This window comes from Mesoplodon bidens, assembly GCF_964165515.1.
Source record: "Mesoplodon bidens genome assembly, contig: HAP1_SCAFFOLD_103, whole genome shotgun sequence".
Classification (NCBI taxonomy): domain Eukaryota; kingdom Metazoa; phylum Chordata; class Mammalia; order Artiodactyla; family Ziphiidae; genus Mesoplodon; species Mesoplodon bidens.
Genome location: NW_027672700.1, coordinates 334994 through 360675, shown reverse-complemented (window position 1 = coordinate 360675; position 25682 = coordinate 334994). Strand labels below are relative to the sequence as shown.

Below are 25682 nucleotides of genomic sequence, written 5' to 3'. Positions count from 1 at the left end.
CTGGGTCCGGGTGGGTGTGAGAAGTGGTCACTGAAGCGACAGGAGTTGGGTGGAAATGCAAAGCGGGTGTGAAAGCATGAGGTGTACAAGGTGGCAGAGCTGAGCCCAAATCACATCACTGCCTCTCACTTGCTGTGCAAGCTGTAACAAGCTCCTGGCCATCTCTGAGCGTGCCTCAGTCTCCTCATCTGTAGAATGGCATCTGTCAGAAGACTGAGGTTTAACTAGCTGATGAGGGGACTTCCCTCATGGTGCAGTGGTTAAGAATCCGCCTGCCAATGCAGGGGACAGGAGTTCGAGCCCTGGTCCAGGAAGATCCCACATGCTGTGGAGAAACTATGCCCGTGGGCCACAACTACTGAGCCTGCACTCTAGAGTCCGCGAGCCACAGCTACTGAAGCCCTCATGCTGCAACTACTGAAGCCCACGTGCCTAGAGCCCATGGTCTGCAGCAAGAGAAGCCACTGCAATGAGAAGCCCATGCACCACAGTGAAGAGTAGACCCTGCTCACTGCAACTAGAGAAAGCCCGTGCACAGCAACGAAGACCCAATGCAGCCATAAATAAATAAATTAAATAAATAAATTAAATAAATAAATAAATAAGCTAATGCACCCAAAGCACCTGCACCGGGGCCTGAACATGGTAGGCACTTAATCAAATCTAATATTGTTCTTACAAGGCTAGAAACTTGCCAACCCTGCACTCCCTGGAACTGTACTCCTCACCATGCTGTGCTGACTGCCCATTTCTAACTACCCGGGTGGTTCCCCCCAGGCTCTACCTGAGAGCTGTCACCCTGTGTTGTGACCCCAAGGCCCCGACCCACTTGTCTCTGAGCCCTACCTGGTTTTTCAAGCTCTGGATCTCTCTCTGTTGGGCATCGTCCTCTTCATGCAGAACCTGAAACTTGGGCGGGATCACCCTCTCCTTCTGCCTGGAGGCAGCTGTTTCCAACAGCTTCTGCCTCAGGTTGGCCACTTGGTTCTGCAGGCTTGCTATCACCGTGTCTTTGTATTTAGATTCAAGTTCGAAATCGGAGAGACGGCTGACTTCTTTTCCCAGCAGCTGAATTATTTCATCCTGGGTGGAGGCCAGATGGGAAATTTACTAGGTGTGGGTCTGGGTGTAAGGCTGAGCCCATTTAAAGAAAGACAGGAAAAATATGGTATCATTCTTTGGGAAGGTGAGGGCAGGCAGGGAGGGAAAAAGCAGACTTTCAAGGCTATCTCTGTCACTTGGAAAATCTCATAGAGACAAGAATTGGGTTAAAATGATGTACTTGTATATAGACTCCTGTAATGGATGTCTGTACCTCACAGGTACGGAAACTTTCCTTTCCCCGAGAATTAGACTTTCATATTAAGAACAACCATCCCACTTGGGAACTTTTGTTGCTACAAAGTTTACTTAGAATTTTTTCATTTACAATATTCAGCCTAGCACACTGGGGACCTAGGAAAGGTAGTTAGGAAAACAACATTCTGTTTGACCACATTCTGCTTATAATGAGGGTTATTTTTTTAACTTAAAACATTCTGAAATATTTGTTTTCCCTTTCCTCTCTTCTAATATTTCCAGCCTCTTTTGGCTATTCATGTATGAAATTTTTCCAGGTAACTCAATCTGGAAAGTAAATGAGACAGGAATAGTGATTTATTTGCATGGGCTCATATAAACATTCGGCTGGAAAAACAAAATTGCTGGTAGACTGTACCCACAGGTATAATTAACCCTGTCCTCCATCTCTCCATTGATAAAGCTCTGCAGCCAAAGAATTGGTTAGGTTTTCCAAAAAAGGAAAAAGAAATTCCCCCAAATTTCTCACTAGACGTTATCAATAAAATGTCAGAAAAACTGAAGAAGAAGAAGAAGAAGAAATTCCCCAGAGGCCTTTTCCAAAGCAGTCACGGGAGGAGGTAAACGGGCAATTTCTGGGCCAGCTCATTCCCAGGAGAGCCGTGCAGTCAGCCTCACGACCTGCTAGCTCCGTGACCTGGGGAAGGACAGGGTCTCGCTCATGAGAAAGCCTGTCTGACATTGCCAGCTGCTGCCAGGGGCCTTCCTTTGGGTCCTTGTGAAAGTTGGTGGCAAAATTTCAAGAGAGAGCATCAGACATATTCCCTACTCCTGGGCAGTTTCCCCTGTTTCACCCTGTTATGATCAGCCAGGTGCTTATTCATTTTTCATGCAACAAACATTCAACGGGCAGCAACTAAGTGCCAGGCCCCGTGCCAGTGCTGGAATATAAGAAGTTTGCAGAGGGCAGTGGACAGCTGTGGGTTCTGCTTTCCTGCTGAGGGTCCCCTTGCCCTTCTTGGAGGGAGTGTTCCTCCTTCCATTTGGTCTGGGTAGGACTGTCAGTCATGTGCCCTGCTCCTTCCTGTCCCACCTCCCCATGTGCATGTGGCCCAAGCTGGTCAATCAGAGATTTCACACATCGATTACAGAGGGAGAGGATCTTGCCTTCTTTTGGATCATGTAGGCTTGTTTGCCTGAGTTTGTCTTTTCTAACACACAAAGCCAGCCTTATGAAGAAAGCCAGACACTGAGGGAAACAGAGGGGAGAAGTTGGTAGTGGGGAGGTGTTCTGATGACATTATTCAAGCTCCTGGATCTAGCCATACCTGAAGCTAGTGGCCCTTTAAATTTTCCAATAAGATGAGCTAATCAATGCTCCCCCTCAAGCTAATTTGTTTATTGTCACTTGAAGGAGTCCTGGCAAGTCAGGGTATAAACGACTTATAAAGAGAAAGAATTATTTCTATTATAAATAGAAAAAATGATAAATGGCTTATAAAAATTTTCTATAAATAGAAAAAATTATAGTGGTTGCACTATATTTCCAAGTTAAAATTGAGGCAGGTTGAGAAATGGCTACAAATACTTTGCAGTTTTGCCATCCAGTCTATTTCCCCACCCTCTAGTCTGGGCTGGCCCCGTGACTAGCTTTAACCAACGGAATGGAGTGGAAGTGATGCTGCATGATCTCCAGGCAAGTTCTTACAGGCTGTGCAGCTTCTGTTCTGGCCCCCTGGGAACCCCGAGACCACTGTGCTGTGATGAAAAACCACATGCACAAAGGGGCGCACCAGTCCAGGCGTCCTGGCTGAGGCCCTAGATGTGGGAAGGAGGCCAATGGAGACCGACAACCAACCTGGCCAAGCCAGCGGCTTACTGAGGCCGCATGAGTGAGGCCAGGGGACACGAGCAAAGGAACCTTCCAGGTCAACCCCTAGATTCTGGGGAATAATGAATTGCTGTTTGAAGCCGCTAAGTTTTGGGATGGCTTGTTACACAGCAATAAATACAGAATCTGAGTGTGGCTTCTCGCCTTTCTGCAACATTTTTCAGAGTCTGGTCCCAGGATGCCTGGGATGGAACCCCCTGCCTCCTGAAGGTTTGGATTTCCGTGTCTGACAAGAACCCCAGGTAGGTCTGCTCCTCACAAACTCTGAGGATTGCTGCAGGAGCAGGCCCTGGCCCTGAAGGAAAGCGAGATATTATAGACTGCTTCTTTTAGAGTAAATTTCAAGTCGTGTCTAAGTGGGGAGAAATTGACCTGGGCCCTTCCCAGGATGGCTTGAATCCACCTGTTCTGCTCGCATCCCTGCTTTAAACCTCTCTGGTTCTTTAACGAGTCTCTCGGCCCACGCCTCCCTGACTTCAGGGCTCACGTCCTCCTGCAAGGAACGTGTTTTTGCATCACTGTTCCATCACTGAAGGTTGACCAAGTGATTACTGTGTGGGAGTTAGAAGTACCCGCTGAGAAGCTAACCAGACCTCGCTTTGAATCCTAACACTGCTCCTTGCACTGGGCAGCCTTGAACACATTACTGAACCTCTCTGAGATTCAGTTTCCTCATCTGCAAAGTGAGGGTGATAAAATCTATTTTGAAGATGGTGAAGATTAACAAGCTAATAAATGTCAAGTGCACAGGAAATGGCCCAGCACACAGTAGGTGCTCAGTACCTTGTAGTTGTAGATGTTATTTGGGATAAAATGAGCAGTGGCCAAACCTGGCTGAATGTCTTGGGAGGAAGAGGTGGTTTCTTGGAAGTAGGAAAAAGGGACAGTCCTTGAGACACAGAGAACAAGAGGCAGTGGCAATCTCTCCATGGTCCCTCTTGCTGCTGTAGCTCTGTGCTTCCCCAAGACCCCTCACCTTATCGTGCTGGGACAGGTCCTGGTCCACAAAAATTTCTCTGTAGGGCCCTGTCCCAGGACTTTCCTCGGCCACTGATTGTTCCGACAGTTCCGCGGCGTTGGTCCACACTAACACACAAGGTCAACAGAGAATTCAGAGGAGACTGTGAGTTTCCCCAAAGTCTTAAAGAATATTTTCAGATTAACCTTCACATTCATGAGACTTATGCACTGAAAGCATTACAGGAGGACTGGAAAGGGTAAGAGCTGCCTCATTTCTCTTCCCCAGCATTAACTGCACTGATGCACTGTGGTGTGTCTCTTTCCAGACTTTTTTCTATGCCGCATAAGAGCTGATGACCTTGGGCAAGTCATTTGCTCTTTCTAAGCCTTAGTTTCCACATACATAATTTAGGATCACTGATAGTCTCTGCTATAAAGGGCTATCTGGAGATTAAATAGAATAATGATATAGAGCAGGGCTTGGCAAACTATGGCCCTGCGGCCAAATCTGGCCTTCTGCCTATTTTTGTAAATAAAGTTTTATTGCAACACAGCCACAGTGATTGATTTACATATTATTTATGGCTGCTTCCCAGCTACAAAGGCAGAGCTGAGTAGTTGCAGCAGAGACCATGTGACCCACAAGTACTAAAGTATTTACTCTCTGGCTCTTTACAGGAAAAGTTTGCTGACCCCTCAAGTAGAGCATTTAGCCCTAAACATTAGCTATGTTTGTTTTATTGCAGCCATATCTTTTCAAAAAACAAAAATGCATTTACATGACAGAGATGCTTATCCAGCTTACTTTTCAGCTAACAATATCAAAAACATCTTCCCATGTCAGTATTTGAGGCTGTACTTGGTTGTTTTCAAGGGTAGCATTGTGGTCCCTTGTCCAAGTGTGCCAAACCTGTTTAACTAGGATCCACTTGATAGACATTTAAGCTTTCCTAATTTTTTTCTTATTTACCCCAATATTACAAGGCCTGTTTATATGACTTTCAGGGATTATGGCATTGTGTTTGGGGGCCCCACTCTGTATCACATCAGACATCTCGCAATTCACTCACATCAACACTGAATACATTTCTTTTTATTGGTGTAGAAACGTTTGTAAAGATTTCTATAATTCTACGTGTGAGATCACTTGGGCCCAAGCAGCGTATTTTAAATTTCCAAGTGACTATGGTTTCTGGACAGTCACTGCACATTCTTATCTTCTTGTGAAGTGAGAAACTGAACAAATTGTTTTCAGTGGTGATGAAACTTTAATGAGTCTTAACATCAATGATGGATGAAGCACTCACTGTCATGTTTGTGGACATTCATCATTTATTCATTTTGCTTCTGCCTTTTTTATTTATGCATTTTAGAGTCAAAGATTCCTGCCCCCCAGCCAGGTCTCAAACCTCTTTGTGGACCCCAGAACCTCTAGTGGACATAGCTGATGGCCTGTGGTGCCCGGAGAATGCACAGCCTTGCGTGTTGAATGAACAGCCCTGGCCACAGTGGTTCCTGGGGCGCGAGGAACACAAGGGCCTGGAACTTCAGCAGCTGCCCATTTTCTCTCCCTCCACCTCCCCAACTAGGTCCATGATTAGAAAACTTTTATTTGAAGCTCACTGCCCCCATCTGACTCGCTTGGATCCTGAGCAGCAAAGTCCTAACTGACTACAGCAGCAGTGCCTGATAGAGAAATAATGGGAGCTACAGAATGCAATTTTCAATTTTCTAGTAGTCACGTTAAAAAGGTAAAAAGAAGAGAGGAATTTTTTAATGATCAATTTTATTTAACCCAATACATTAAAAAGCATCATTTCAACATGTAATCGACAAAAAATATGGAGATATTTTATATTCTTTTCCTTCGAGGCATGAAGCCTTTGAAATCCGGGGTTTATTTTACACTGATTGCGCATCTCAATTTGGAAACTGAGTTTTCAGGAGGAAGATTTCATCTGTTTTCATATTCCTCAAGAAATCGGCTCCCACTGGAGGAAGGTACTGCCTGGACTGTGTCCCCAGGGAGGGCCTCGGGGTCTGACCCTAACTGGGCCCCTGTCCAGTCTCAGCTTAGAGTTCTGGCATCTGATGCCATCTCTAGGGGTGACTCCGGCTGCCTCTGTGAACCTGTCGTGGCTGTCTTGAGGGACGCTTCCCTGCAAGATGATGGCCGGAGGGGGGACTTCATCAAACTTACAGAACAGGCTGATCGATGGGGTCCCTTTACTGGGGAAGGTGTGTTTACTCAAAGTCTTTGTGGGGCTAGAATTTGCTCTGAGACTTGCTTTCCTTACACCCAGGCAGGGAGGTGCGGGAGCAGTTACCCCTCACCTGCCCCAAACTTCTTTACCGGCTACTGTTATTTATCAAAAAGAACCTAAGGGCCATGTATGACCAAACCGGCTTAACTCTAGATGCTGGATCCTTCGGAGGTCCCAGTGGGGAGAAGCCCCAGGGAGAGTCGGGAGGTCTGGGGCGGTGGGACGGTGGATATGGGGACGCAGGCACTTTAAGAATTTTCGGGCATGAGCTGTTGGCCAAAAGGCAGGGGAGTTACTTTAATATTTTAACAACCCCCAGCTGTCCTGGTGCGCTCCAATAATCACCAGTCTGCAGCAGGGGCAGTATGTGTGCACCTTAACTGTGTCTTTCAGACATTGTAAGTTGTAAATAAAAGTTAAATAACAATCATGGTTAGGTAATAACTTAATTTTTAAATTTTAATATTTAAAATTTAAATATTAAATTTTAAAATATACAAATTATTAAGATTGTAAAATTTAAAATTTAAATATTAAAATATTAAATATTTTAATATTTACTGAATGTTCGCTATGCACCAGGCGCCGTGCTCAGCACTTACAGGCAGGATACGATTTCGTCTTCATAACAACCCAGTGAGATAGGCATTATTATTCCCATCTCCATTTTATACGTGAGAGATATGAGGCACAGAGACGTCAAGTCACCTGCTCAAGGACACACAGCTGGTAAGTGGTAGAGTCAAGGGATGAACCTAAGTTTGTTGGATTCAGAGCCTATGCTTTTAACCACTATGTAGTCAATGTATTGAAGTGGGAAGATGTTTATGACATATTATTGAATTTTAAAAATCAGGTAGGGAATTCCTTGGCAGTCCAGTGATTAGGATTCTGTGCTTCCACTGCAGGGGGCACAGGTTCCATCCCTGGCTGGGGAACAAAGATCCTGCAAGCTGAGCGGCACGGCCAAAAAAAGAAAAAAAAAGGTTACCTATGTTAGGTTCATATGATCCCATTATTGGGAAAAAATATATATATATATATGAATCAAGATGCTATTTTAATAAGTCACTCCACATATTTTCTTTTCTCAGTAATTCTTCCCCACCTCCCATGAGCTCTTGCCATTAAGATTTGGCCTTGGAGCTGACGTTTTATTGCCTTGTGGTAAAGGAAGGATGAGTATTAACTAGAACAGGGTGATTTTTCCCCCAGGCAAAATGATGTTTTGATTTTTGACAATATCTGGAGACATTTTTGAGTACCACAGTTAGGGCGGTTGGTGGTGGTGGTGTTGCTACTGGTATCTCTGGTGGGTAGGAGTCAGGGATGCTGCTAAACATTCGACAGTGGACAGGACAGATCCTTCAACAAGGAGTTATGCGACCCACCTGTCACTGTGCCAAGATTGAGAAACCCTGACCTGATCTGCAGTAAATAAATCCTTGGCTTTGGGTTTTCAAATAGAATTTTTCAAGTCTAAAGCAAGGTGACAGTCTAACAGTAAGCCAATTTAATTGGAAGAGCCCAGCTTTGCTAAGAGAGGAAAGAGCTTTCTCGGAACCCTTAAAAAGAGGTGTTTTCTGTCAAGAGACAGCATGGAAGACTGGAGCACAGAGTTTGCTCTAAAGCGTGGAGTAGAGAGGCCCAGACACAAAGGAACTCCCCATGACACGGGAAGATGAAAGTCCTTTTCTGAGGATGGCGAGAGTGTCAGGGGAACGAGGGCAAACGTTTGGAAACATGAGACCTGGCTGAGAGGCTGAGGAGATAGAGCCCAGGTAGATGTGAGGGACTCTAAGCCATACGACTCATCCTTCATTTCTCCAGGGCGAATCCAAGTCCTTCAGAGAAGCCCCAAGTTCAGCATGGCACTGGAGAAACCGGTGATTACAGTGGAAAAATTTAAATGGCGGAGTGAAAAAAAGAAAAGAAACAGCCCATGTGCCATGTGTCCAAAGGACACATTAAAAAAAAAACCCAAAAACCCTGTATATATGTTCATAAGACAGAACATGATGCATACAACAAAATGAATGAATCTCAGAAATACTATGCTGAGTGAAAAAAGCCTTCCACAAAGGAACATGTACTACATGGTTCTGTGTACTTGAGATTCTAGAACAGGAATATCTAATCCATGGCGGGAAAAGAATTCAGAAGAGTGGGTGCCTCTGGGGCCTGGGGCTGGGAATTGACTGGGGAGGGACATGAGGGAACTTTCTGGGGTGATGGTAATGTTCTATATCTTGATAGGAATTTGGGTTACATAGTTGTGCACGATTGGCACAACTCAGTGAGCACATTCAAGGTCTAACACTTTTCAGGATGTGGTAGCCAGTCTCCAAGATGGCCCCACTGATTCTTGTCTCCTGGTATTCAGACCCTTGCATCATCCTCTCCAATACTGGATGGACTTTATATTAGTTAGCTGGGGCTGCCATAACAAAACACCACAGGAGGTCTTAACAAAAGAAATTCATTTTCTCACAGTTCTGGAGGCTGGAAGTCCAAGATCAAGGTGTGGGCAGGGTTAGGCCTCTCTCCTTGGCTTGCAGACGGCCACCTTCCTACTGTGTCCTCACATGCCCTTTTCTCTGTGCACGTGCATCCCTGGCGTCTCTCTCTCTCTTCTTACAAGGACACCAGCCCTTGGATTAGGGCCCACCCAATCATCTCATTTTAACTTACTCATCTATTTCAATACACTATCTCCAAATATGGTCACATTCTGCGATATTGGGATTGAGGCCTCAGCATATGCATTTTGGGGGAATGCAATTCAGTCCGTAACAAAGCTTCTCTATGTAACCAAGGATATTGCAGAAATGACACAGTTTGATTCCTGAGGTTAGATCCTAAAAGACATTGCAGCTTCTGCCTCACTCGCTAGGACCACCTGTCTGGAGGAGCTGGCAGCTTGAGGATGCTCAAGCAACGTATGGAGAGGTGCACTTAGTGAAGAACTAAGGCCTCTTACCAAAAGCTATGGGAGTGAACCATCCTAGAGGTGGGTCCTCCAGCCCCAGACAAGCCTCCAGAGGACCACAGCCCAGCCACCACCATGACTGCCACCTCATGGACAAGCCTGAGCAAGAATCCCCCAGCGAAGCCATTCCCAACTTCCTGACTCAGAGAAACTAGGAGATAACAAATGTTTACTGTTGTTTTAGGCCATTACATCCTGCAGTAATTTGTTATGCAACAATAAGTAGCAAATACAGGTTTGGGCACCAGGAGTGGTGCAAAATTTAACAAAAACCCTACAATGTGGAGTGGTTTGGGATGGAACAGTGGCCAGAAGCTGGAGGACTTTGGCCAAGAGTCCTTGAGAAAGCGTGAATAGTCTTAGTAGAAGCCCGATGGCCTTTGAGGAGGCAGTGAGGGAAGGGTTCCAGGAAAGTGAGGAAAATGTTACTGGGGTTAAGGGATCCTTGTCAGGTGGTGGCAGAAGGTTTCCTAACACGTTGCCTGTGGTCATGAGGAAGGTAGAAAATGTTTGTGATGAGGCTGAGTGGTCAAGCTAAAGAGAGTCCCAGACAGAGTCTTGGAAGGTGCTGCCTGGTTACTTCTTGCTACTTATAGTGAAATGTGAGGGGGAGAGACAGTTAAAGGAAGGGCTGTTAAATCAGGGCAATGTTCTGGGCTTGAAAATTCCCTGCCTCTCCAGGTGGCAAATGAAATGTAAGAAACAGGTTCTGGGCAAAGATCAAATCAAGGGCACTCTCAAGAAAACACAGTCCAGAGAAGAAGCTGAGGGTGTGGTTGTAAAATCCTTTGTTAAGAATACAGATCCAGGGCAGTGTCCAAGAGAACCCTTCGGTCAAAGAACTGGGCTTCTAAGAAGCTTCTGTCCTTTGTCAGTCTTTGCAGAAGCCCATGGTGGAAGGGCTTGTGACAAAAAAGTCTGTGGGCGTGGTTTTTGCCTGATAGGATGAACCCCAATAAGAAGCACTGCCAACTCAGACTGACAGAGACCCACAAAAGTCAAAGAAGCGTCTGGACCCCCAAGCTTCTACAGGCAAGAAGCAGGCTATAAAACTATGCAGCCACATCCATGGGACACCTTTCATAGGAAAGGGAGGACGACTCAGAAGGCGGAACTCACGGACCAGGGGCAGAGCCAAGAGCCCTGGAAAGTCATTTCTGGGCAAGAGTTGGACTGAAGCCCAGTCAAGGAACTGCCGATATTTTCCCAGCTGGACTTCAGAACTGCTTTGGGCCAGGGACTCCTGTGTGTTTCCTGTTTTTCTTCTTTTGGAACAAGAGGAGTGTATGTAGCAGTGATGCTATGTCTGTCCCACCAATATGTGCTGGGTGTGTGAGGGACAGACCCTTTGTTCAGAGGTCTTCAGATTTCTGGAAGTAGTACTTGAACTTGATGAGCTGAACGTAACGTACTACACCCATGAGCCCCATCTGTACCTGGACTTGATTTAGACGAGATTCTGGAATTTGAGCCGATGCTGTTACTGGGGTGAGATTTTGGGGGGCCTCGGGAGAGAGGAGGAGGAGTGTGAATCATTGAGGACCCGAGGGCAGGCTGTGGTAGCCGGCCTTCAACATGACTGCTGATAAGCCCCGCCTCCTGGTCTTCAGGCCTGTGTGTACTCTTCTCCCACACTGGAGGGTGACGCCCTGGGTAACCCTCAGGATATTGCAACAATGACAGAGCATGACTTCTGAGGCTTAGTCACAAGAGATGTTGCCACTTCCATCTTGTCCTCCAGGATCACTTGCTCAGGAGGAGCAGCTGCCGTGTCATGAGAACGCTCGAGCCACTCTCTGGGGAGGCCCATGTGGTGAGAAACCGGGGCCTCCTGCTGACACCCATGTGAGCAGCCGTGTTCGAAGTGGATCCTCTGGCCCAGGTCAAGCCTTCAGATGACTGCAGCCTTACGAGGGACCCTGAGCCACAGCCGTCCTGCTAAGCTGCTGCCAAATTCCTGACCCCACAGAAACCGTATAGATGATAACACATGTTTGATTTTGCTTTAGGCTGCTACGTTTGGGGAGAATTCGTTATGCATTCATGATAACTAATACACATTCTGTGTTCATTTTACATGAAGGAGACAAAAAATGTTGAGTTCTAGTTAATGGTATAGTGCTAAAACATTTAGGGGGAGGACTACAGATGTGTGCTATTTATTTTGAAATGCATCCAAAAAATAAGATGGATTAATGCAGGACAAGAAGGATGGGTAGACAGAAATGTAATAAAGAGTCCAGCAAAGTGTTAGCGGTAGAATTAGGAGGAGAGCTGTCTCTGTAAAATTCTTTTTGCTTTGCTGTATGTTTGAAAGTTTTCACATTAAAATGCTGGTGGGGGGCTTCCCTGGTGGCGCAGTGTTTGAGAGTCTGCCTGCCAATGCAGGGGACACAGGTTCGAACCCTGGTCTGGGAAGATCCCACATGCCACGGAGCAGCTGGACCCGTGAGCCACAACTACTGAGCCTGCGCGGCTGGAACTTGTGCTCCGCAACAAGAGAGGCCGCGATGGTTAGAGGCCCGCGCACCGCGATGAAGAGTGGCCCCTGCTCGCCGCAGCTGGAGAAAGCCCTCGCACAGAAGTGAAGACCCAACACAGCCATAAATAAAGAAATAAATAAGATTAAATTAAAAAAAATGCTGGGGGGAAATGGCTGAGTAATTTCTTAACTTGGGTGGTTGGTACATGAGCGTTCCTTAGATGATGATGATGATGATGTAAACTGCAGAGATACCTTTTTTTTGCTCCTTAGTCTGTTTATTTCAGAATAATAACTATTATTTGAATGGCTGAGGGAAGTGACTAGGTGAGTGGTCCTGAGTGAGACCAGGGAAGGGTGTGGAGGCATCGAGAGACCTGGGGACTCAGAGGGGTCTGGGGCTGGGACACAGAAAACAGAGAATGGGACCTTCACACCAGTGGCCACAGAAGAAACCTGGGAATCATGCCAGGGACAAAGTCGACCCAGCTACTCTGCCAGTAAGCCTGGCAAGGCCAAGAGGATGGTGACAGACAGGAAGTCTCCTCCCCAAGTGCCATGAGGCCTTCTGTGGGGGAGGGGGGAGAAGGAAACCCTGATGGCTGTGTGTCCCCAAAGTGACCAGGCTGTGAGTGACAGTCACTGAGATAACCAGCCTTAAATTTGACCGAAAAGCGTTATTTTAGATTAGATTGAATACATAACCTCCGGAGAAATAATTTTCTCCATAAGCCTCAGTCTCCTCTTACCTGTAAAATGGTAATAAAATATTTAAAAACCTCCTAAGGCAAGAGGGATTTCAGTTACCAATATGTCTGTACATCTGAGTTGAAGTATATAAATTTAGATTCTGATACAAATTCATATATATTCATATATATGTACAAACACACACACACACACACACACTCACCACAGAGGTACTGACGTGTGCAGATGGGCAGAGCACAGTCTTGGAGGAGTTTGTACCAAAAAGTCAACAGGGAGAATTCTGGTGATAAGGGTGACAGCTTATCTTTTACTGTTTTCTAACTTTCTGCTTATCCCAATTTTTTCACATTTGATTATGTTCTACTTCAGAACCAGAGAACATAAGCAAAAGCCAGAGAAAGACAAATATCATACCATATTGCTTATATGTGGAATCTAAAAAAAAGGTACAAATGAACTTATCTACAAAACAGAGATAGAGTTACAGATGTAGAAAATAAACTTATGGTTACCGGGAATAAGAGGGGGGAGGGATAAATTGGAAGAGAGGGATTGACATACACAATACTATACATAAAAGAGATAACTAAGAAGGACCTACTGGATAGCACAGGGAACTCTCCTCAATACTCTGTAATGGTCTATATGGGAAAAGAAGCTCAAAAAGAGTGGATACATGTATATGTTGAACAGATTCAGTGTGCTGCATACCTGAAACTAACACAACACTGTAAATCAACTGCACCTCAATAAAAATTTTTAAAAAAAGGGGAAAGCAGAAACTGAGACCCATCCTCCTAGCAAAAGCCCCTCCCCTAAGCCGCCAAGGAACCGCCCATGAGTACCTTGCCTGATGATGGGAATGCTGTGGGCGGCTCTGTCCACCTTGAAGGAGAACATCTTCTCGCTGGCACTCACGGGCCGCCTGTGGGAGGCTGGTGGGACCATGGGGGGCTCGGGGGACCCCTGCGACCAGCTCCTCTGCACTGGCGCTGTCCAGATGCCCGGGTAGAAGGGGGTCTGTGTTGGTGAGGGTGACTGGTTCAGTTCCTGGGTGGCCCAAGGTGGCTGTGGCCTTGGCCAAGGTGCTGGGCCCCTCACCCATGGGAAGGAGACCTGCAGGGGCAGACAAGAGGGTCAGGGGAGGTTACGAGCAGCTGGGGTGGTCTTCACCTTTCTGTCCCGGCGACATAATTGCTGCCCTAGATTTTGGCGTATAAGTCACTTCTCCCAAGAATCCCTCCCACACTCTCCCCAAATTTGGGATGGCGGTCCCCACCATGGGTCACCTTGCACACTATCGCACCACCATTTATTGGGTGCAGCCTTCGTGCCAGGCACCCAGTCAAGAGATTCACATGCATTACCTCATTTAATACCCCTGATGCTCTGTGATGAGCCCGAGGCTGAGCAAGACCTAGTGACTTTCCCAGGACCACAGATTTGGCAGTGAGCGTCTGAGCTGGTACAACGCCACCTCTGAGCTCTGAGAGGCTGACAGCTTTTTGTCTACCTTGCTCAGCACCGTATCCTCAGCTCCTAGAATAAACCCTTGGCACATACACAGTAGGTCCTTAAATATTGGTTGAAAGAATGAATGAACACATCTCCGAGATTCAAGCCCAGCTCTCCAGGACACACACATCCACACTGTGTGTCTCCCTGGCACTCCCATTCCACCTCTTCCCCCGAAGCCGAGAGCTCTGGGGTGGCAGGCACACCAACTGGCTCAAAACCCAGCTGGCTCATTAGCCTGTGATCCTCAACATCTGCCACATCTGATTCTTGGCAGATGCTCCATAAATATCTATTGAGGGAACCTTTTTTCATCTGACCCGGTGGAAGATGTCTCTATCTACTTTCATTAGAGAGCACATCAAAATCCATCTACACCGGGAGAAGCAAATGCTGAGAGGTGCTGACACCTGGCTTTTTCTTGGTTAATGCTGTTGTGGCCGTCCCTCCCTGTGCCTAGTGGTTAAACCGTGACATCGTGAATGCTACCATTTACTGTAATTACTCACCGATTTCTCGCGATAGCCCTGAAGGGGAGGAGCTCTCCTTATTCCTAGCTTACAAATGAGGCTTGGAGAGGTTAAGGACTTCACCAAGCTCAGGTGGTGGTGGAGAGGGTGGTGGGACTGGGGTTCTGGAAAGCTCTTTCCCTCTCTGTCTCTCTCTCCCTTCTCTGCCCCAACCCCACCCCCAGTCGCTTGGCAGAAAAAAACACACTTTTCAAGGAAGAAGCTAAGTTCAAAGGTTTGCCGCCTGTGGCGGTCACGTTTCTCTTTCTGCAGACTGCAGACACAGAATGAGAAACAGGACAGAATGCTTCCGAAATAGGAGCACTGGCAGACAGAACTTCCTATAGCTCCAGCTGGATTGTATTCAAGAGGAAGGTTCTCCACTCACTCAGGTTCCCAAACCAGTCTTTTAGCTACAGTCTTTCCCAGCCAAGTCAAGAATCTGGTGAATTCCCCTGAAGACTTTTTTGGAGTCAGGGAGAACACTGTTTGGGAAAATCAAACTCCAATTGCCTGGCGACACCTGGCCCAGCATTTATGATGACACTGGCCCCGTTGAAACCTGTTTCAGGAACGGACTTGGTAGTGTTCCAGAACTCTGTTACCTTATGTGAAGATCCGAATTTCTCTCCACTGTGGGCACCTCGGTCTCCACCTAAGCTTTCTTCCTTTCTCTCCTTTCAGAAGCTGAGGTGTCCTGCTTCTGCCTTGCACTCACTTCTCCATCCATCCGATCCCTTCCCGTCCTCTCCTCTGGGGCTGTCTTGCCTCAATCATTCCTACAACCTTTCCTCATCGATTTAATAAAGATTTATCGAATGAAAGGGCTGAAGGTGGGAAGGGGGAAATTTGAATATGTTTTACCCCCGCCTGATAGAAAACAAATCGAGAGACCACGGGTAGTGTGGAGGAATTCCCTTTTGTGCTGGGATGCTCAGGTAGATGTGCCTCACTGCCCACTAACTGCCAGGGTGCTAAAGGGAGTGCTCATATCTCATGCCTCAAGTGGTTCACTGCCGTAGTGGACAGGCCGCAACCCACCTGGCTCTTCTGGAAATTCCAGGAATCTCCCTCCCAATCTGTCGGCCCATTGCTGTGGGTGGGGCTAAGCAATCAACCAATCACACTCCCTGGACATACTGATTGGTTCAGTGGTGGGGCAAGTGATGCAATCAGAGCCAAGGAGACCCAAGAAGACTTGGCTGGACACCAGGATCTGGAGTGACCTGGTGGGACTTCAGAATGCAGCCAGCATGAGGGAGTGGAGCCCAGACATGGAGAGAGGGAAGCGTTTTATTTATTTTTCAAATTGTGGTAAATAACCTGCAACATAAAATTTATCATCTTAGCCATTCTAAAGTATACAGTTCAGTGGTGTTAAGTATAGTCACATTTCTGTGAGATGGATCTCCAGAACTTTTTCGTCTTGCAAGACGTAAACTCTATTAACCATTAGACAACAACTCCCCATTCCCTCCGCCACCCAGCCCGTGGTGACCAACATTGTGTCTCTATGAATTGGACTACTCTAAGTACCAAGTACCTCAAATAAGTGAAATCACATGGTACCTGTCTTTTTGTGACTGGCGTATTTCACTTAGCATAATGCCCTCAAGGTTCATCCATGTTGTAACATGTCAGAATTTCCTTCTTTTATTTTATTATTTTTGTGTGTGTGTGGTAGGCGGGCCTCTCACTGCTGTGGCCTCTCTCGTTGTGGAGCACAGGCTCCGGATGCGCAGGCTCAGCGGCCATGGCTCACGGGCCCGGCCGCTCCGCGGCATGCGGGATCCTCCCGGACTGGGGCATGAACCCGTGTCCCCTGCATCGGCAGGCGGACTCTCAACCACTGCGCCACCAGGGAAGCCCTTCCTTCATTTTTAAGGCTAAATAATATTCCACCATACAGTTTAGAGTGTATTTTTTTAATCCATTAAGCGTCATGGGCACTTGGGTGGTTTCTACCTCATGGCTATTAGAACTATGCTGCTGTGAACATGGTGGGGAAAATAAGGAAGCTGGTTTTGAGCACTGGCTGGGGTGCTACCCTGAAGTGCTCCATCCCTGAGGCTGGCTAGAGCTGGTTTCTGTTGCTTGCAGCACACAGAGCCCGAACGATAGGGCCCCTAGTGGGAAGGAGCCAAAGATGTATAAACGCAGCAGAGACTCCAAGCTCTTCGGGTTTAAACATTTAAAAATAAAGTTTTTTTTTTTTTTTTTTCTCTGAAGCATGTTGGTTGAGGGTAGCTTTAGTTGGATGGTTAAAGTTGGTTTTCTCTAGTTTCCCGGCTTGCTTTATCAAAGGGAAGGTCAAGGTTTTCTCAGAAATTGCTGCTGGCAACTACAACGATACAGGCAGGGAGAAAAGCAAACATAAGAAGAAGACTCACATTAAACGCTAGCTCTGGGCTGTACAGGAAGCATGGGGTCAAGGTCAGTTATCAACAAGTTTGTTTTTATTATTTATTTATTTTAGATTTAATTCTATTTATTTTTGTCTGTGTTGGGTTTTCGTTGCTACGTGCAGGCTTTCTTTAGTTGCGGCGAGCGGGGGGCTACTCTTGTTGTGGTGCGCAGGCTTCTCCTTGTGGTGGCTTCTCTTGTTTCGGAGTGTGGGCTCTAGGCGCATGGGCTGCAGTAGCTGGGGCACATGGGCTCAGCAGTTGTGGCAGGTGGGCTCTAGAGCGCAGGCTCAGTAGTTGTGGCGCATGGGCTTAGTTCCTCCACGACATATGGGATCTTCCCAGACCAGGGCTCGAACCTGTGTCCCCTGCACTGGCAGGTGGATTCTTATCCACTGTGTCACCAGGGAAGTCTTCAAGTCTGTTTTTAGAAACTTTAGTTTAAAAATACACGCTAATGCCTTTTCTCTTTCTTTGTGTCTGTTCTCTGACCATATGGTATGTTGCCATGGTTGGGTTTTTTTGTTTTGTTTTTGAGGTAGCATATGTGATACTCCTGATTTCTTTTCCATACTACCTTTAAAATAGCAGGTTGGGGCTTCCCTGGTGGTGCAGTGGTTGAGAGTCCGCCTGCCGATGTAGGGAACACGGGTTCGTGCCCCGGTCCGGGAAGATCCCACATGCCACAGAGCGGCTAGGCCCGTGAGACATGGCCGCTGAACCTGCGCGTCTGGAGCCTGTGCTCCACAACGGGAGAGGCCACAACAGTGAGAGGCCCGTGTACAGAAAAAAAAAAAAAAAAAAAAAGCAGGTTGTCAACCACCTGGATTAACCATGACCACATCCACGGCTGAATTTATATTAGCTTTAATAAACACAGGTCAATGATTTACTCAAGAAATCACTATCCATTTTTTTTCAAATTATCTATTTGTTCTTTGTGTTATTTCCCCAATATCTGCTTCTAACCCTGAAAAGAGTGTAAGCTGAATGGGACACCCTAAAAAAAATTCGAAGTAGTTTGCACATCGAGTGCCTACAGTACACATGAATTCTGCCAGGAAGCCCTGGAGCCTGCAGAGAAGGTGGAAACTTAGACCTTGCCCTTGGAGAGCTTGTTATGTGCTCTGCCATTTGTAAGTAATTGTGGACAATACAACGACTATGAGCCACTGTGTAGAGAAGCCACAGATGTGCCACAGACTGTGCTGGGCACTTAATGCATGTGGTCTCATCTGATCTCCAGAATAATCTTGCAGGAGGCATTTTACCCCTCATTGTGTGGATTAAGAAACTGAAGCTCAGAGAGGTTAAATGACTTGCCCAACCTCTCACAGCCAGGAAGTGGTGACACAATTTGACTCCAATACCTGTGCTCTTAGGACTTCTAGGTTACTCGAAGTCATGATTTATTACCTGCTTTCCATACTCACAAATGGATCTTAGACGATTGGTTAGTGAATGATAGGATATTTTCCAAGTTAAAAAAAGGAAATGAACATTAGATGGTGTGAAAAAACACAAGACATCGCATGGGCTACTTAGAAATGGGATTTTCTAGGAACACTGACAACTGTCTTATGGAAGTGTTATTCTTTCTGGTACATGCCACGCCCTGGAAGCAGCTCAGAGGACCCCAGCCTCCATCCGGGAAGACCTGTGGTATGTTCACTGCTGTACCAGAGGAGTGCTGGGGCCAGCTGGTACCCGCCCACGAGAACTGATTGTTAAATGTCCAGGAATTTTGCCAACTGGTTGAGAAACACAGCCATTAATAAGAATTAACTTACATAAATTTACAATTAAATTATATCAGAAACAATTGGTATACAAACTTAAAAGTCACCCCTTCCTAATTATTTTACTCTATTTTATTATTACCTATGCTCTTGAGGTTATTTCACTCTACTATATGTTTCTGTTGGAAATGTTACATAGTAATGTGTTACCACACCTCTCTTTCCTTCTCTGTATTCAGGGATGCGTCATTGGGAGCTTGAAATTGACCGTGGAGTGCGTACTACACCATAGAAATCAGGAAATGTTATAAATGAGGGCTTGGTTTTTAAAAAGTTTTATAAATAGGTTTAATAATGGTGGTTCATGTAGAGCTTGATTTTGTTTGTTTGTTTGTTTTGTTGATTGCCTAGACTTAAGACGGTAATGGAGAAAATGTTAACAATGCAGATTATACAAAAGCATGTTGTGTCTTAGCCGTTATGTTATGAATAGAGCAAAAAATTGGGGAAACGTTCTTCCAGTATTTAAAAATTATTATCTGATGCAGCAACAAAGTCACTCATGTCACTGATGAACATGTGAAGTTCTAACATCTTTCTTTTTTCACTTGTATTATTCATAAATCCAAAATATCCAAAAATACCCACCAGTGCTCAGGTTGGGAACTCTCTCATTCGTCAACTGCAATGAGAAATTGGCTATGGATACAAGAGTTCACCTAAAGTCAATGAAAGCATTCTGTGAGACTCAGCTGGCTATATAGAATTTACAAGAAAGAGTACTGTATATTTTGTTACATGGATAGACTGTGCTACACATTCTTTATATCAGTAAACCTTATGCTATGCATCCATGTACTTTACTTTTCCCAGAGAGCTGGTCATTAAATATTTACCAGCCAATTGCTGGCTGTGCTGGCACCCAGCAGAGTGCCTGCTACTCATGGTAGGTGTTCGCTGACTGAGCTGAACAGTTGGCAAATGGAGTGTAAATAAAAAGCACTTTGATTCTGGGGCTGGGATGGGGAAAACACATGCTAAGCCTGGTGCATCTTGTAACAGCAGAGAGTAAGCAAGTGCCCAAAACGAAAAGGTGGGGAGATGCTCAAGGACACAGCAAGCAATCTGAAAGAGCTCCCAGTGGCCAAGGCTGGAAGAATTTGAGCGATGAACAAGTTAATGAGTATTGGATTATAATTCAAAGTGTAAAATCAGTATACATGGATCCATACTGACATAGATACATTAGTGAGTAAATACATAAAGGAGGGAGAAGAGACCGGCTTCCTTACAGAAGAATTTAACATATATAGATGTGGAGCTTAATTCCCACAGTATGGAAGGGCCTGGGGGGTAGGGGTGATGGTGGCGAGCAGGCACACTGACCGCAGCATGGAGGAGCCATGGACCTGGAAAGACAGAATGGAGACTAGAAAACATGGCCAGTAGAACTCAGAAGCCAGGAGAGGGGGCTACATGGTGCCAGGACAAATGGCCTTTATCTCAACAGCTCCCGGGATGTCACCGTAACTCAGAGATGGATAATAATTCTATGTCCCCAAGAAAAGGGTAAATCATGTACGGGGTTTCAGTGTGAGAAATCAGGGTTATACATTTAGAACACAGAACCGCCAAGTTATACATTATTTTTAGGTTTTGGAACTTAAAAGAATTAAGTCCCTTTGAGCTGTTCAGAAAAGCCATTCGTTTGGGTTTTTCCCAGCTGTGTTAAAGGAGATCTGGCCCATCTAATTTTCCCATTTTCTTGTAAATCTTCAATCTTACGTTTTTTCCTTTCCTTTCAAGTTCTAATCAGCTTCCTGGTCAGTCCATAAAATGGGAAATAGAATCTAATGAGAAAACAGCCGGATTTTTGCAAATAGCTTTTGCTACCCCTAGACTTGGCCTGCTTCAATTGGGTCTTGCCAGATAGAGAGACGGAATGAATGAATGAATGAATGAATGATCATCAACTAAGTTCAGAGAAGGAGCAATGTGGTTCTGATTTGGTAACAAAGGGTGTGGTCTGCCAGAGGAAGCAGGACGCGGCCTGGTTCCTGACCGAGTCTGGGTTCTGTCTCAGCAGGATGCTAAGGGTTCAGCCCGCGCTCCCGTCTCCACCTCCCCCGATGTCATCTGCATCGCCTGTAGACATCTGGTGACAACACAGCCTCAGGGGTCCTTTTGTGTGAGTTTCTGCTGCAGAGGCCGAGCCTGAGGCTGTCTGCTGCCCCGTGCCCTCCACTTCACTGGTCTCGGGAAATCGCCTTTGATATAAAACACCCAGCCTCAGGAGTTCTCATCACATAAGTAAGTCCCCACGGGACCTGTAAGAGCACAGGGTAGAGGAAATCCTACAAGGTCAGGTAGGAGATGACAAAGCTTGACCAGAAAGAGGCTTTGTTCTGAAGGGCACCATACTCTCTGGTCATTCACTCAGTTGCCGGCTTCTCAACCCCCGGTACAGTAAAGCCACATCCTCCTCAACAATGGGCCCTATTCAGAGGTCCCAGGAATGTGGAAACACCACCCTTCTTGGGGATGGACAACTAAGGCCCCGACTCTGAGCTTCTCATCACACCTGTTCACCACAGGAGAGAAATGAGCAACTCTGCTTCCTTGGAGACTGGCCTGGGACTTTTCCAATGGAAAAGTGGATTATTCATCATTTTCCTCCCCCCAGATCCCTGGTGGCAAATCCCGTTAGGAAGGCTCCACTTAGGCAATAGGAATGCTTCCTAATGTCATGGACATCTTCTTTGTTTTTGCCTCCCCCGCATCCATTTCTTCCATCTTCTGGATGGGCACCTTAATTTTTTTGCAGGGAAGACACCCTTTCCCTGACAATCCTGAGTCCATAGAACTCTGACCCTTCCACCCCAGGGGTGAGACCATAACCCAGGCCTGGCCAATCAGAGCATTCCTGGCCCCTGGCCTCAGTGATTGGTTCAGGGGAAGCCACGTGATCTAAGCCACTGCCAATGAAGATGCTGGCTCTTTCCCTGGAACTGCTACTTTGTAGGGTGCTGGGGCTGCTGGTGGCCACTTTCCTACAGGTGAGGCAAGAGTCTGTCTGAGATTGGGAAGCTAACAGGGAAGAAAGAGTCAGATTCCTGACCATGATTTGGGCGCCTGGATCCAGCTGGGCCTAAGCTGCAGCTTTTGGCCTTTTCAGTTCCATGAGCTTTTTTTTTTTTTTTTTTGCCTAGGCTAGTTTTAGTTGGTTTTCTGACACTTGCAAACAATCAAATTTCCTGGACAGTATGCTTATTGAGACTTTAGCATAAGCATCACTATGTACTCAGAGTGAAAGTTGTTTTAAAGGTTATGACATGCTCAAATAAAACCCACCAGACTGTCATCATGCACCAAATTTACCTTTCAACTTATAAAAGTAAAGCAGCATCTCCAGAGAAGAATGATTTAAGACCAAGGAACCAATCATAAGACAAGTAGTAAAACGCTGCTTAGAGAAACTTTGATAAATAGTTCTCTAGCTACAGCAGGCTTCAGACTACAAACCCCAAATTTCTGCTTCAAAAGTGACTCAGGGAAGACATTCCATAGTTTCATTTATTTCGTTTTTTGGACTCGCTGTGCACTTGTGGGATCTTAGTTACCTGACCAGGAACTGAACCCAGGTCCTCAGCAGTGAGAGCACTGAGAGCACTGAGTCCTAACCACTGGACCACCAGGGAATTCCCAACAGTCCACAGTTTTAAAAGAAAACTTTCCAGTTGAAGAAACAGGTAAAATTTATAATATGCATCTGTTGTATATATAATATGTTAATGTCTAGTATATTTATCAGATCCATGTCAATGTAATTATATTATTACTATATTTGCAAATGCATATATATGTGTATGTATACTTAGAACCACATATTTCCAGCTCTTTTTTAAAGAAAAGACTGTTCAAAATTTATTTTTCCAGCTTGTCTGTTTCTTCTTATTCCTCAGTAAACTTAAGCAATTAACCAGCACATTTCCTGGCACACAGTAAGGCTCAATCTGAGTGAGTTCTTTCTCCCCAGCTCCCCCCTCTATTTTAAGTTCTTCTTTTAGAAACCAAGTCAAATGAAAGAGGCAGTACTGCATAGTGTTACAAGCAGAAGCTGGTGAACGTTTTCTGTAGAGCCAGACAGTAAGCATTTCCAGCCCTGTGTGCCATATGATCTGCCCAGCTTACTCTGCCGTTGTAGCCGACAACACAGGCACTACTGAAATGAATGGGATGGCTGTGTTCCCAGGAAACTTTACAGAAACAGGCAATGGCCCGCACTTGGCCCTGGGCCATAACGTGCCGACCTCGGGTTAAGACCTTGGGATCCGGCATCACACAGACTCTGGTCCGGCTCCCGGCTCTGCTCCTCCTCTGTGACCCTGACGAGTGTGTCATTTCTGTGCCTTGTCTGTAAGACACAGGGATACTAACAGCCATTTCTTAGTCTGTGAGAAGTGCATGAGATAGTGCACGTGACATGCTGGGAACACTCCCTGGTCCATAATAAATGAGCATAAAACATTAGCCATCAGGTATGATCATCATTGTCAAAAAAGAAGAAGAAAGGGGGCAACTGAATTTGTCCAGGAACGGCAGCAATATCCCTGGTAAAGAGTTAGTGGGTGGACTTCCCTGTGGGCGCAGTGGTTAAGAATCTGCCTGCCAATGCAGGGGACAGGGATTCGAGCCCTGGTCCAGGAAGATCCCACATGCCGCGGAGCAACTAAGCCCATGGGCCACAACTACTGAGCCTGTGCTCTAGAGCCCGCGAGCCACAACTACTGAGCCCGCGTGACACAACTACTGAAGCCCACGCACCTAGAGCCCATGCTCCGCAACAAGAGAAGCGACCGCAATGAGAAACCCGCGCACTGCAACGAAGGGTAGCCCCCGCTCACCGCAACTAGAGAAAGCCCGCGCGCATCAACGAAGACCCAACGCAGCCAAAAATAAATAAACAAAATAAATAAAATAATTAAAGAAAAAACAGTTAGTGGAGCCAAGGACTTCCCTGGCCGTCCAGTGGTTAAGACTCCACGCTTCCAATGCAGGTGGTGCAGGTTTGATCCCCGGTTGAGGAACTAAGATCCTGCGTTAGTGCAGCCTAAAAATAAGTTAGTGGAGCCAAACAAGCAAGGAAGCCAGGTAACTGAAAATGCATTTTCTTCTATTATCAGTGGCTTTCGTTTTTACCCACATAATGAATCATCCCCTGTCAGCGTGTGAAATTACAGGTTGGACTGCGAATTGCAAGACCTTCCTTAACCGCTGGGCAGTGAAGGACCTGCCTGGGCTCTCACGGCCCCACGATGCTTCGTGCTATTAGGAAAAGCCTCCAAAAGACTCAGGAGAGCTGGCTTTTAATCCTGGCTCTGGATCTATAGGACTGATGCCTAACCTTGGGGAAGTCGCTGAAACTCTCTGAGCCTCAGTTTATGCCATGATAGGGGTGGTCCCAGGGACCTCTATAAAAACAACTGAAGGGGGAAAGGGGACCTGGGATTAATGAGTAGCTCCTTGGCAGACATTGGAAATTGAAGCTCAGAAAGGTAAAGTCAGTTGCAGCTGGCATTTCAACTTGGGTCCATCCAACTCCAAAGCCCTTGCTTTCTGGATTGTGTTCTGCAGAGCTTCCCCATTAAAGCAGCAAGGAATATTGGCCGACAGAGGGCGCCCTTCTCGCAAGACAGGACGTCATGACATTGCAGGGACAGAAGACAGTATCCAGGAGCCACGTGGGAGAGTCTGGCTGGACTGGGAACAGGGCAGAGCAGGCTACAGGGAAGGCCAGACACAGGCAGTCATGGGGATGGGGGCTGCCGACAAGGAGCTGTCAACCCCCTCATGGAACAACTTGGCACGTCATTTGTGGCCCCTGGCTTCCTTTTTCATTCTGGCCATTTCCATCCGTTTTGCCGTATTTCAGAAAAGAGAGAGACATGATTGATACATACGGGTGACGTGGGTTTCCTTACTCAGCTGCCTTGTAAGAACGGCGCCACTGTGACTAGCACAGCTTGTTTCCACACCTCCTTTCCCAGAGCTCAGAAAGCACGAGTAAAGGCAACAACCAACAAAACCCACAACACGGCAGCACACCTGACTCTGGGACTTCAATTTCCCACGCCTGGTGCCAAGACTCTATGGTATTAATCAACGGTTGCTTCAGGGCATTGCAGATGGCCCTGCGGGTTATGTCCTGCACAGTTTCAGTGGGCGCCATCCACATGGACTACGTTGTGAATGGTGACCCTGGAGCTGTGCAACATGGCAGCCCTAGGTAATACTTTGATGACAGAGCTATAATTTACACAGTATGGTCCTGGGGGCTTCCCTGGTAGTACAGTGGTTGAGAGTCCACCTGCCGATGCAGGGGACACGGGTTTGTGCCCCAGTCCCAGATGATCCCACATGCCGCGGAGCAGCTGGACCTGTGAGCCATGGCCGCTGAGCCTGCACGTGCAGAGCCTGTACTCTGCAATGGGAGAGGCCACAACAGTGAGAGGCCCGCGACCACAAAAAAAAAAAAAAGGATGGTCCTGGGCACAACCTGGCTGCCAATGCACTTTGTCAAACAAGAGTTTTTCTTTATATTTTTCCATCTTGTATGTTATTCTATGGGTAATTTATCTGCAAATGTATTTATCTGCTAGCGTGGGCAGGTCTTGGGAGGTTTCCCTGTCCATAAGGACACTTACAAAGGAGGCATCTTGGCTGCTCCATGCTGGTTTGCTTGACTCTAAAGCTGAGGGTTATCATGTGCTTATTAGGTGCCAGACGCTGGACTAAGCAATTTACGCACTTTGCCCACTTAATACCACAGTCACTCAAGGTGGTAGGAACTATTGTTACAGGAGTGGGGACCGAGGCCCTGAGAGGTAGATGATTTGGGCACGTCCAGTATAAAAGCCGGTC

General features: G+C 46.4%; 2 protein-coding genes across 2 annotated transcripts in view; both read right to left on the bottom strand.

Annotated features, from left to right (window-relative positions):
* LOC308609790 (forkhead-associated domain-containing protein 1-like) overlaps positions 1 to 25682 on the bottom strand; it is a gene marked incomplete at its 3' end in the record, with an annotated part of 332609 nt that overhangs the window by 136623 nt on the left and 170304 nt on the right.
* Positions 1 to 25682, bottom strand: part of LOC308609806 (forkhead-associated domain-containing protein 1-like) — a gene marked incomplete at its 3' end in the record, with an annotated part of 90888 nt that overhangs the window by 40863 nt on the left and 24343 nt on the right. Inside the window, exons 3-5 of the mRNA XM_081259107.1 lie at positions 13442 to 13712; positions 4167 to 4276; positions 847 to 1083 (exon numbers count right to left, since the gene is read on the bottom strand). Of these exons, the coding sequence (XP_081115233.1) occupies positions 847 to 1083; positions 4167 to 4276; positions 13442 to 13712 (618 nt within the window). The remainder of the gene's footprint in view (positions 1 to 846; positions 1084 to 4166; positions 4277 to 13441; positions 13713 to 25682) is intronic.